The 12,717-nt window shown below is 39.8% G+C and overlaps 1 protein-coding gene across 1 annotated transcript in view; it reads right to left on the bottom strand.

Annotated features, from left to right (window-relative positions):
- psmd2 (proteasome 26S subunit ubiquitin receptor, non-ATPase 2) overlaps positions 1-12,717 on the bottom strand; it is a 64,973-nt gene that overhangs the window by 38,092 nt on the left and 14,164 nt on the right. Inside the window, exons 4-7 of the mRNA XM_072474237.1 lie at positions 6,378-6,499; positions 5,659-5,883; positions 4,217-4,375; positions 2,274-2,418 (exon numbers count right to left, since the gene is read on the bottom strand). Coding sequence (XP_072330338.1) covers positions 2,274-2,418; positions 4,217-4,375; positions 5,659-5,883; positions 6,378-6,499 — 651 coding nt within the window. The remainder of the gene's footprint in view (positions 1-2,273; positions 2,419-4,216; positions 4,376-5,658; positions 5,884-6,377; positions 6,500-12,717) is intronic.

Raw genomic sequence — 12,717 nt, 5'->3', positions numbered from 1 at the left:
CATCTTTGGGTTGTGGGGGTGAAACCCACGCAGACACGGGGAAAATGTGTAAACTCCACATGGACAGTGACCCAGGGCCGGGATTCGAACCCGGGTCTTCAGCGGCGCAGTCCCTGTGCTAACCATTGTGCCACGTGCCACCCCTTCAGAACTCAAACTTAACTATGTTCTAAACTGGAAGAAGTTAGAAATATAACAAGTACAGATGCAGGGAAAGAAGGGAGAAAAGAACAAAAAGGGTCGGTGTGCGAGACCCGCTAAGTAATGCCAGCATTTTCTGTTTTTATTCCACATTATCAGCATTTGCAGCTTTTTCCTTTCTATGATCTAGCGGGAGTGTAAATGGGAATAGCAGGAATCATAATCAACAGCTGCTGTCCAAAATAACAGGGGCAGAGGTTGTGATCTGAAATTGTTGAGGCATTAAATCAGGAGTTCCATAAAATGCCTAACTGAACGATGAAGTGATGTTCCTCAAGCTTATGTTGAGCCTCATCTAAACAGCATAGGGATCCAAAACAGAGTGGGAGTGGGGCAAGGAATTTAAATAACAGGTGAAATGAATGAAATGAAATCACTTGTCACAAGTAGGCTTCAAATAAAGTTAGTGAAAAGCCCCTAGTCACCACATTCTGGCGCCTGTTCGGGGAGGCTGGTACGGGAATTGAACCGTGCTGCAGGCCTGCCTTGGTCTGCTTTAAAAGCCAGCTCTTTAGCCATGTGCTAAACCAGCCCCAGTTTAGTGACCAGAGGATTGGGGTCACACCTGCAGACCTAATGGAGTTGCTCTGGCAAGTGGTCAGGCAATATGCTTGGTCTCAAGTGTAAACAAAATCACATTAGGAATGGGCAATAAACGTTGACTTAACCAGTGACACTCATCCTGCAAATGAATAAAACATAATGAGCAGCAAATACAGTATACAATAGGATGTGCTGCTTGAGGGAAGGGCTATTTGGGGTAATTTAGGAGTGGATCAGGGATTTGTGAGGGAAATGGCTTCTTTAGAATGCAATGGAAAAGGAGAGGAAGATATGTTTTTTTGAGTGGCAGAAATGACAGAGAATGATCCTTTGAATGTGAAAGCTCGTGGGGTGGAAGATATGGACAAGTGGAACCCCATCATGGCTCTGAAGGCAGCATGGCGTGAAAACAGAAATGCGGGAAATGGAATGAACCTGATTTAAGTGTTGTCAAACACTACGGAGATGAATCCTTGGTTGGGAGTCTTTCCACAAAACAGGGAGGAAGTGCAGTCAAAGCAACTTTGGTTTATAGTGGATACTGGTTGATAGCCTAGACGCAGAAATGAAGGCAGAGAAATCAAGGAAGAGCATAGAGTTGAAACATTATATCCCTGTTTGTCTCTCTACAGATGCTGTCTGATCGGAGTATTTCCAATATTTTCTGTTATTATTTCAGATTTCCAGCACCCTCTGTGTTTTGTTTTTGTATTAGGGACATATGGCAGCTGGTTTCATTCAGTGATGCTGAGCTCTATTACATTGAGACATCTGATGTCAAGTGGTTATTCCTTCAGCATAACTAGACTGATAATTCCTCGGAGGACCATTGCAACCTTCCATTTTTATACACAATCTCTGTTGACATTCTTTGATTCTCAAATGGTACTAGCAAATTCCTAAGTAAATGTTACCTGTATATCAGTCAGCGTTGGCATATCACAGCATTGACAGACGTCTTTGGCATACATGGTATTGATGATCATTAGTACAGATTTAGAAGTTTGATTTCTTTCCTCAGTAATAGCACTTAACTGCCTGCAAAGTTTCTAAAGTTTGGCCTTAAAAGACTTGCCAGTTTATTTGACCTCCAATTAAGGAACGCTCACATTTATCCTCTGGCATCACTGGCTACTATCACAGTTCTATAATGACCAGAATATCCTGCCAATCATTCCAGTACATTTTTTTGTCTCTTTCAAATATCTTCTCACTTTATCCAAATAACCCCTAGCTCAGCAGCTACCAGTAGCTCCTATTAATTTAATATGATTCAGTGTTGAGTACACACAACACTAAAATTGGTCTGACCTCAAAAACAAAACAGTAAATATAAAACATGCTTCTGAAAGTCTTTTTCTGCCAATCTGTAGAATCCATATTGAACAAATATTTTCCACAATCCAACCAAGTATTTCACATTTGTTTAAGTTCAACAAAACGCTAATTGGAGCCACTGCAGAAAACTCTACTTTTTACCTACAACTACTTTTAAGCAGATGCATTTGCTAAATTAAACTATGGCTTACCTCTCTTGCAAGGGCCAAGAAGTTGCTGTTCAATTGAACATTTGACATGATCTCCGTCAGATCTTCATAATCCTCCACATCCTCGTTTAGCTCCAAGAATACGCCATGGCGACCCAACATAAATGCTACCTGCTTCTGAATTACACTGTAAATTAAGTAATAATATTAAACAATGATTGCACCAAACAAGAATTTATAGGAGCTTGCCATTTGATGAGCATTAGTAAATGTGGGGTATGGTTCCGCAGGCTCATCTGCCCGACAGTACTTAAGTTCGAAAGTACACATGGTTGGTAGGCTAAGCCATCATATCACCCAATCAGCCCAAACCCATTTTCACTTTCCGTCTGCAGAGAAAGGAGTGACTAGTTTATCAAGAAGTGGTTGATCTCAATTTGGAGAGGTGGTGACGGAGTGAAAGTGTCACTGCACTACTGCGGCAGAGACCAAGGGTTCAAATCCCACCATAACAGTTGGTGGAAATTCCATTAAAATTCTGGAATTAAAAGTTTAATGATGACCGATTTTGATTGTCGATTTTTGTAAAAAAAAAAAAAATTCACTAATGTCCTTTAGGGGAGGAAATTATTTAAATGTCCTTTAGGGAAGGAAATTATTTAAATTATTTAATCTATAATCTTTATTAGTGTCACAAGTACAACGCACTTAAGTTACTGTGAAAATCCCCTAGTCGCCATCCCCAGTCGCCTGTTCAGATACGCCGAGGGAGAATTCAGAATGTCCACCTGGTATGGCCTACATGTCATTCCAGGCCCAAAACAATGTGGTGGACTCTAAAATGGCCGAGCAAGTCATTCTGCTATTAAAACTGCTATTAAAATAATCAATAAAGAAATGAAACCAAATGGGCCACCTGTCATTGACCTAGGCACTGGAAATGACAATGGCAAACCAGTTGATCCTGGAAAGTCGTCCTCTCAATCTTGGCACCTTGTGCCAAAATTGAGATGTCTCAAAGACTAGTCAAGCGCCCACCAATGCAGCACACACCATTGTGCTGAAACATCAGTCTTGAACCTCTAACTTAAGTGAGAGCACTACAATCTAAGTCAAGGTGTCGCCGTTGATTAATTACTGTGCTTTAACAAGGTACTCTTTTTGGCATTTTAAACAACTGAGTAGTGAATTGGGGGAAGAATGGTCGAGCAGTGAGAAACTTATTAAGCTGACTGCAAGCATAGTATGATCAAGTCTTGTTTCCAGTTTTCAGTTGCAGTGACAGTGCTATTTACTGCAATACATTTTGAGTCAACTCATAGGAGGATTGAATTCCACTGATAACCCTGCAAGTTAAACCAGTTAAACAGGGGGCAGCAACAAATTGATTAGTTATTGCAGATGTTAGCAATCACAAGCTTGGGGACATTTCTTGTGCCATTGAAGGATTCTTACTAAAGGAGTAAATATCATTCTATAATATAAACTGCAAAATAACATTCAATGTACAAATTGGATCTTTTTTTGTTGCAGACAAGATTCTATACCATTCTTAAACTTGCCAATTTTGGAGTAAAATATTTTCTTTGTCTCTCTGCTCTAAATGTTCTGAGTAAAAGGATGCTCTGAATGGCAAAAAGCAAGAGAGGTCAGAGCGCTGTAGGTCTGGTTCACAATCTATGTTGTCAGCCAATTTCAGTTGGGATAATAGTTCAATGGATTGCTGTATTCAATTATAGTCGAGGTGACAAAAGGCAGACAGTCACTGGGGCAAGGTACTTTAACGCAAAAACGCAAAGATATATAGCTCAGAAAAAAATCAGTACTTTAAAAAAGAAAAGGAGAATATAAATGAATTTGGTGGACTAACAATTAGTGCGTAAAAAGTGCAACTTCCTAGATTTTAGGACAATTCTTCCCACTAGAGACATTCCATGCCACATTTTAACGATTAATCAATGCATTGATTTAAAATCATTACATACACATCTTTACAGGAAGTAAAAATATCTTCGACTAGTTCCATGTCATTTAACATCAGTGCAAGACGCAGAGCCTCAGGGTAGCGATTGAATTTACGGAAAATACTAAGAGCACATCGAAGCAAAGCAGAATTTTCTGGTTCAGGAACATAACTGACACAGCTGAAAAGAAAATTGGAAAAAAAAAATTATTTGAAGCACAAGTTTGAAACCAATATGCAAAATCATAGAATCACTACAGTGCAGGAGGTGGTCATTTGGTCCATCGAGTCTACATCATCTTACCCCCACCCCCACCCTATCCCCGTAACCCAATAAGCCCACCGTACCTTTTTGGACACTAAGGGGCAATCTTGCACGGCCAATCTACCTACCCTGCACATCTTTGGACTGTGGAGGGAGACCAGAGCACCCGGAGGAAACCCACGTGCACATGGGGAGAATGTGCAAACTCCAGTCATCCAAGGCCGAATTTGAACCTGGGTCCCTGGCACTGTGAGGCAGCAGTGCTAATCACAGTGCCACCCTAAGAATGGTGGCAAAGAATGCACCTTTAAAACTTAAATAAATTGTTTGGTGTATAAAACAAATAATGATATGTAATACAATGAAATAGAACAAAAATTTTTTTTAAAATTTTTTTTATAAAATCGGTAGAATCTAATTATAATGTTCACAATCTTTCGGAGGTTGAACTAAGGTTTAGTAATGCAACTTTTACAGCATCAATTCCTCATACACCAAATTTCTACTCTGGAATAGAGCTGCTCATGGACATGAAGCAAAATTGTTGAACCATAAAGCAGATAAAACTCGATTTAGAATTTCATAGGCACATATACGATACAGAGCAAGTCAAGATGAGGTGCAAACTTCAAGGGAAATGAGTAAGCAGGTCGGGTATAATGAGACTAGAGTCTGTTATAGCAATGAATCCCCAAATCACATTTGATTTATACAGTTCTTTGATTGATACTAGAGTTAAGTAGCCAATCTTAAGGCAATTTTGGAAGCAGAGAAGTTAACGTGGTTGGGCACAGGAGTTTCTTGAAATACAGGCTGAGAAGCAGGAAGGTGCGCCTGGAATGGTGCGCCATTGATAGGTTGCAGCATTTCCACTGGTTGAATGGCATATTAGTGACAATTTAGACACAATTTCCATTATAAACCTGAACATAGAAATTTATAATGTAAAGATTGACAGGAAGGACAATAATTAATAGAGCATATTATGTGAAAATTTTATACAACATAAAATATTGGGAACAAAATTATTCAGTCAAGGAATTCTTCATCTTTCTAACAGATGCAATTGAGTCAAAAGTTGAAACCGTACTACGCATATTGAACAAACTCAGGGAATACCTAAAGCTATACAAAAGGTTAATTTTCAACTAATATAATAATTCATGTTACAACAGCTGGAGAAAGATGCTTCAACACACCTTGTTAAATATAAGCAGACTTTAGAATACGCGTTTTCATCAATATAATCTTCCAGCATATTGAGATGTTCAATCTCCATGAGGAGGTCACATGCCTCATGCTCAGCATTGTGAGCCATATTATAGGGAACTACCTCTTTTACCAGAGTGAGTAGTACTTCATGTTGAGCTTTATCATTCTCGTCTACCTCCTGCCATTCTTTCGCAACCTCACCTGCCAGATGCCTAGAAAAGCAAAATAATTTGAAGATACCAAAAACTCAAACAAACCACTTGATTGCAGTTAGTTAGAACGATTAAAAATCCATTTTTAAAAACAAAATTAGAACACTAAAAATTTTCACTGATGAAAAGACTACTACTCCCATCAAATCTGACAACTGAGCAGAGAACAAAAAAGGGAAATGCTAAATGGCATGCACAACCATTCATTGTACTTCACCTGGACAAGTTTATTATGTTACTTGCTACAAAATATAATCTTGAACACCACCATACACAAGCAAATCACCTGGCCCATTTAGTTTGTACCTGTATTTTTCACAAGTCACTTAGTTTACTTCTGCCAACTCGCCATATTGTTTAATATTCATCATTCTCAAGTAATTATGAAAACACCTTTCATAATAATTTATGCCTTCTGGCAAACAATTCCATACAATAACCTCAACATGAAAAATAACAAATATAAAATAACAAGTTATTTTGTTAAAACACACCTGACATATTCATGCCCCCATGAAGCCAGTTCTTCCTGAGATCCCTGAAGTCTATATTTCAGACATTCCCGGTCCCCACTCATTGTCATGGCTAAGACTGACACGATGTCAGCACAAAACCTCTGTAAGAAAAATATTACTTCTACTTTAATGAACATTCTCACTTTCTGTTTGTAATTCACACTTAAAACTGGTTCCTTGAATGATACAGATGATTTCTGTGTTAGGTTTTGTCAACTTTCAGAACAGGTGTAGATCTGCATTGAATAGTTACCATTTCAGTCTCTCTCCCCTAGCTCAGCTGGTGAAAAGTTATCAGTTAAAATATACTGTTCAGAAAGCCCTAGGATCAATATTGTTTCAGACAGCGAGTAGATTTCACCTGGTGCAAGAATGTGGGGAGAATAAAATAGTCAGGTTTAACAGCTCTGATCTAGCTATTCCATAAATGCATCAATATGATGAGGGTTTGACTCCTGTACCATGACACTGTGCACTGCCAATTAGACTACCAACATTGATTGGCCAGGTTTTGACTAAGTGGAATTCTACGCACCTGAAGACAAAAGTAGTATTTGTGAAACAATATCAGGCAGGGAGTGTACACCTTGGGAAAGGGGTAGTAGAGGAATGAGTGGGGTTTGACAGCAGAGGAACAAAAAGGAAGAAAAAATCTTCAGAATATTAAAAACTTTACCAGTGGACTCGGGATTTTGTACTATTTCTAATTTTCCATGAAAAAGGAAATTTGAATTAACCATAAAACTACAAGAAATGCTCTATGCAAGCTCTTTGATCACACTTCTGTAGTGCTTCCTAATATGAGATTTACACATAAATAGCAAAGCCACATCTAAAGGACTTTAAATCTAAAGATCAACAATGTTTCAGCACAGTAGTGAAGCTTGCTGGTCATTGTTCAGCAAGTACGATAGTGGTCCGTTTTATAACAAAACCAGAATGCAATGTATTATCCTTCAACTGTGTTTATTTAAGCTGCTTGACCTTTTGTTGCAAGTGAAGATACATTGAGAGAAGTACAGTATTTAATTGTCATTTAGTCAATTACTTTGAAGTTTGGAACAGTTTTAGACTGTTCAAAAGTCAAGATCAGAAACATCCAGCATTTTAAGATTGTTTTGTAAATGCAAAACATCCATTTTGAAGCACATTATATACTAATGACCCATTGGATGTTCATGGCAAATCTCAAATCTGCGTTACAAAATACATGTTTTTACAAGGCAAAGTCATAGATTCATAATTTACAGCACAACTGCCAATGCGCACAAGTATAAAGCCCAGAAGGTCATTATTTTGCTCAGCATGTTTGTGTTTGCTCTTTCCTGGAGCAATCCACATTCCTCCCATTACCCGGCTTCCTCCTCATAGCCTTGAAGCTTCCTCTGCTCAAATATTTATCCACTTTTACCTTGATAAATGCAACACTCCCGAACTTAGCCACTGCATCAGAGGCTTGCTTAATTCAACTAACTGTTCGTAATGCCAAGAATTTCTTGTAACCTCTTATTTTCTCCATGACCGCTTGAAGTTAATGACCCACCCCCAACCAGAAGGTATAGTCTTTTCAAATATCAAAGTTCTTTATAAAACTATTAAATCTCCTGCACTCAAGTGGAAATAATTATTGAGTTTCAAAGATCTGCCTCTAACAACTGCCTGACCTCAGCTTTGTACTTTCTCTCTGGCTTTCTATAATGGGACACCATTCTAACTGGCCTAACCAACATTTGGCATGGAGTAATCAGGGGAAAATCTGATTCGCTTCAACTTGTTTCACTTAAAAGCTGCACTTTTCAGAAATGCAACTACAATGTTAGATTACTGTACCTCAAATTCCCCATTTTGAAAATCAAATTTCTATTGGCCTTTTATTCCTTTTGCTACTTGCATTCCCACATTATGCAACTGATGAATTGCTGTTCATCCACACCCTCACATCTGCTGCTTGCCTGTTTATTTTACTCACCACTCAGTGCTGTTCCAAAGTGTTCACAGTTTGTGCTTACTGATCTTCTACCGTACCCGTACCCAAGTTTAATATCATTAAAAAAATTTTATTTTTTATTTTTTATTTTTATAAAAGAGTACCCAATTCATTTTCTTTCCAATTAAGGGGTAATTTAGCGTGGCCAATCCACCTAGCTTGCACATCGTTTGGGTTGGGGGGCAAAACTCAAGCAAACACAGGGAGAAAGTGCAAACTCCACATGGACAGTGACCCAAAGCTGGGATCGAAACTGGGACCTCGGCGCCGTGAGGCCGCAGTGCTAACCCACTGCGCCACCGTGCTGCCCGCTAGTTTATCATATATAATACCCAAGAGCACCAGCATTGGCTTCTGGAGTCCCAACTTCCAATCCTTCTCTCTTTCAAGGAACATCCCAACTGCTTCCAGTTCATCAACTAACTCACTATCCATGCTGCTGCAATTCCTCTTATGGCATGTGCCTGAATTCTCTAGAAGTCTTTTGTGAGACTGTGTCTGAAAGTCTATAAACGTTATACATATTGCATTCTATTCATCTATGCAATTAGCCAAACTTTTCAAAATACTTCTTTGCCTTTAACAAAGCAAATCATACTGACTTTCCTTGAATAACCCATCCATTTCTGGAAGCGTCTAAATTTTATCTCCAACTATACATTAAGATAAAAACAAAAAATGCTGGAAATGCAACAGTCTGGCAGCCTCTGTAGAAAGAGACAGTTAACATTTCAGGTCTGCCACCTTTCTCCTGAGACATTAACTATGGCTTCACACTCCACAGATGCTGCCAGTCCTGCTGAGTTTTCCCAGCAGTTTCGGTTTCTATTTCCGACATCTGCAATATTTTGCTTTTGTAGTTTTCTACACTTTTCGAAGAGCTTGTCATAATTTGCAGGCCTAGCTGTTCTACCGTCACCTTGTTTCCATAATACTCTCTCAAGAAACACTGATAGATTGACTATCAACAGTTCTAACAACTTACTGTGCAAGAAGCATGAAAAAGCATGGGCATAGCCTTTATTTTTTTTACAACTTCTCAACAGTCTAGGATGGGTGTCTGCCCCTTTAGAGCAATAATTTTGCTAATTTTGGCTGAGTTAGTAAAAGATCAGCTCATATTTCACAAGGCCAAACAAAAGTTAAACTATCAAGTGCGTGGCAGTTTGAGTTCCATCTGGCTGATTTTTAAAAGTTAACGGTAATGCTTGTCAGACATAAATGCAAAAAAAATGAACGGTTGAGAATTTACAGACATGGAATTTAAATTAGTTTCGAAAAATATGTAAACGTTAAAAAAAGTCTTTTATATCATCATAACGGTTCAGGAATAATTAAGCTAAATTAATGTGAAATATTGAAAACTGAGCCGACAAAATGTTACATCTGAAATATGAATCAATACAGTTGCTGACAGACCTGTTGTGTTTTGCAACAGTTTCAGGTTATGCTATTACACTTGAGGATTTATTCCTAGCTCTTGAAATAATAGGGAAAGCATTTCCAGGGTATAGGAGCAACAGGGAGGAATAAGAGGCCGTTACATGATATGACCCGTTAGCATCAGGAATAAAGATAGTATTTGGCACAAAAATCTTACAAAACCAGAAATTGCTGAACCAGCAAAATTATTTGTGGTGAAGTCTTTGGATGGGTTAACTGGCCCCAGAGTACAGGTTAGCTGAATTCACTTACTCTCATTTTAAAAATCAGGAAATCAGGGGTCACGTGATGCGAGCACAGGAATAGGGTGTTTCCATGGGCTCTGGTGCTACTCATTCTTTAATCCCCTAATTTATCACGTGCTCACAACCCATATTTATCTAATCCGAGGGTGAAAACTCAATGTCCCTGGAGGATTTCTGGCTAAACTTGGTAACAAAATGCCAAGAAATCTTAAGAGAATAGTTGACAAAAGAGAGTAATCAGAAGCAACTGGGGTGGAGCTGACTCAACATGGCAACTTACTCCTCGAATGGGCTCTTGATCCATCACTCCTGAAGACATTACAGCTGATAATTGCTAATGCTATTGGGGTCATTGGTGATAAATTTGGCTTGTTAGCACAGAATATCATTGCTCATGCTATAGAACTATAGAATACCGGCAAAAGGCTTGGTGAAGTGGAGGAGAATCTTTACTGTTGAAAATGTAACTTCCTCGGTTGAGCAATTCTTGGAAATGCAGCTACATGGTACGTCAGAACTCCTGAATGATCTGGAAAACCAAGGCTGGAGAAATAACATCTGGGTTGCCAGTTTACCAGGAGCTGGGGGTAAGCTCCCAGTTAAATTCTTAGCTGCCACGTTCTCTTAATCTGGATATGAAAGTTGGGTATATTAAGTTAGAATGGGCACATCACATCCTGTCTTTGAGGCCCAGTGATAATCAGCATCCCTGATCCATAATTATGCATTTTCATATCTTTGGAGTTCGCCAAAGAGTATTGGAAGCAGCGAGACATAATGGGGCCTTGCTCTATGATAAAGCAAAGGTCTCTTTTTACCAAGATTTCTTGGCAGGTATACAATGGAGGTGGAAGGCCTTTGATGGTTAGAAACTAGCTGAAGGCTATCGGAGTGTAATAAGCTCTGCTATATCCTGCTTCACTTGAGAGTTTTATCCGACAACTCTGCAAAGACATTTGACTATCCGGCTACAGCCATGGCCTTTGTGAACTCCATGGAAAACAATAATTTGGAGTAATAATCTGCAGTTCACTGTAAAATCTGGATTCTATATCCTGTCATTATAATTCCTTCCTGATTTGGTGTTGTTGATGGGGATGATTTAGTCACTGAGCATTACAACGAGTGTTTTATCCTTAAGAGTGGCAGGGTCTGTCATTTATCTTGAATGGAAAACACCCCTCAGCATGCTCTTTCTAGTTAAGAAATGCACTGAGCAGGTTGTATTGTACAAGAGCTCTCTGATAGATATCCACTCTCTTTTCTTCGTAATTGTGCGTTTATAATGGTCGTATGTGCTTTATGGTCTCCTTTGCTTTAATCACGATTAATGAGTGGCGCCACTGCTGGGTAGTGAGTGCCTAAGTCTTAGTGGGGGGGGGGGGGGGGGTTAGAAAGAGCATTTGGTACTCATCCTTATTGTGGTGCACCTTACCTCCTCTTTTTTGAGAGGAAAGATACCTTGATGTAATGATGGAAAGTCTGTAGGTATAATCCTACAGGTCCTCACATTTGGTGAGAAATACCCCCTTAACTCACGACTTCACGGACTTTATTTTATAACAATTATTTTGGGGTTAAAGAAACGTTAGCTGGTTCCTGCACAGGCAGGTCTCATATCCTATAAAAATAATTTATGCGTCAATGGCGCCTCTTGTACAATTGGTAATTGGGAGGGGTTGTGCTTTGGTGCACGCCCGAGCAAAGTGCAAAACTCTCTGGCTTGTAAGAATTTTTTCTCATTGTGTAAATATCTGCTACTGTCTTTGGCTGGATAAGCAATGGCACTAGCTACTTTGAAACTTTATTCCTCGAATGTGCGGTGAGTACATCATCTTATTAAAAGAAAAAAAATTGTCTTTCCTTAAAAAGGAAAAAGTTGGGGGTGACTTCCGGTGGCGATCGCGAACGGAGCGGCTGCAGCAAAGACGCTCCCGCACAGCCACAAAATCACGGCTTCTTTGGAGGGGTTTTCCCGGGGAATTAAAGAAACAAAAAAATTCCTTGGGCCCCGCGAATTCGGCCCTGCCCAGGCGCCAAAGCTCTGATCCACGGAGCTGGAGAGGGAGAGGGGAAATAAAAAGGAGAGACTGGTCCCAGTGAGCGGCAGGTGGAGGAGTGGGAATCGCTCAGAAACGGCCTGAAAGTCGGAGCACGGAGAGGATCACAAGGACAAAATAAGAATTTTTAAAATTCAACCCTCCTTGTTCCTCTCCTGCAAATTTTTTTTTTAAAAAAAAAAAAGAAAAACTTTCAAAAAAAAAAAAAAATCCTTTTTATAAAAAAAAAAATTGGTTTTAAAAGGAAGGTACAGACAGAAATATGCCTCCAAATAATAAATTATGGCGACTGCGAGATGCAAGAAGGAACAGCAGCGAAAGCGAAGGAAGAAAGCAGGAGCTGCGGCCACGCAGGCAGACGACCCCACGGGGTGAGGTGGAAGTTCAGGCGAATCAGTAAGCGGAAAAGCTGGCGGGCCGAGCAGCTGAGCAGGAAGCGGCGGCGGCGGCGGCGACCCCCCCCCCCCCCCCCCCCCCCACCGCACTGGGGGAGGAATGGAGAAGCGGCTGTAAATGGAAATAAATGCCATAAAGGAGGAGATAAAAACGGCGATAAACGTCATGAGGGAGGCACTCAGGACGGA

This window comes from Scyliorhinus torazame, chromosome 14 (assembly GCF_047496885.1).
Source record: "Scyliorhinus torazame isolate Kashiwa2021f chromosome 14, sScyTor2.1, whole genome shotgun sequence".
Classification (NCBI taxonomy): Eukaryota; Metazoa; Chordata; class Chondrichthyes; order Carcharhiniformes; family Scyliorhinidae; genus Scyliorhinus; species Scyliorhinus torazame.
This window is presented reverse-complemented; position numbering and strand designations above follow the sequence as displayed.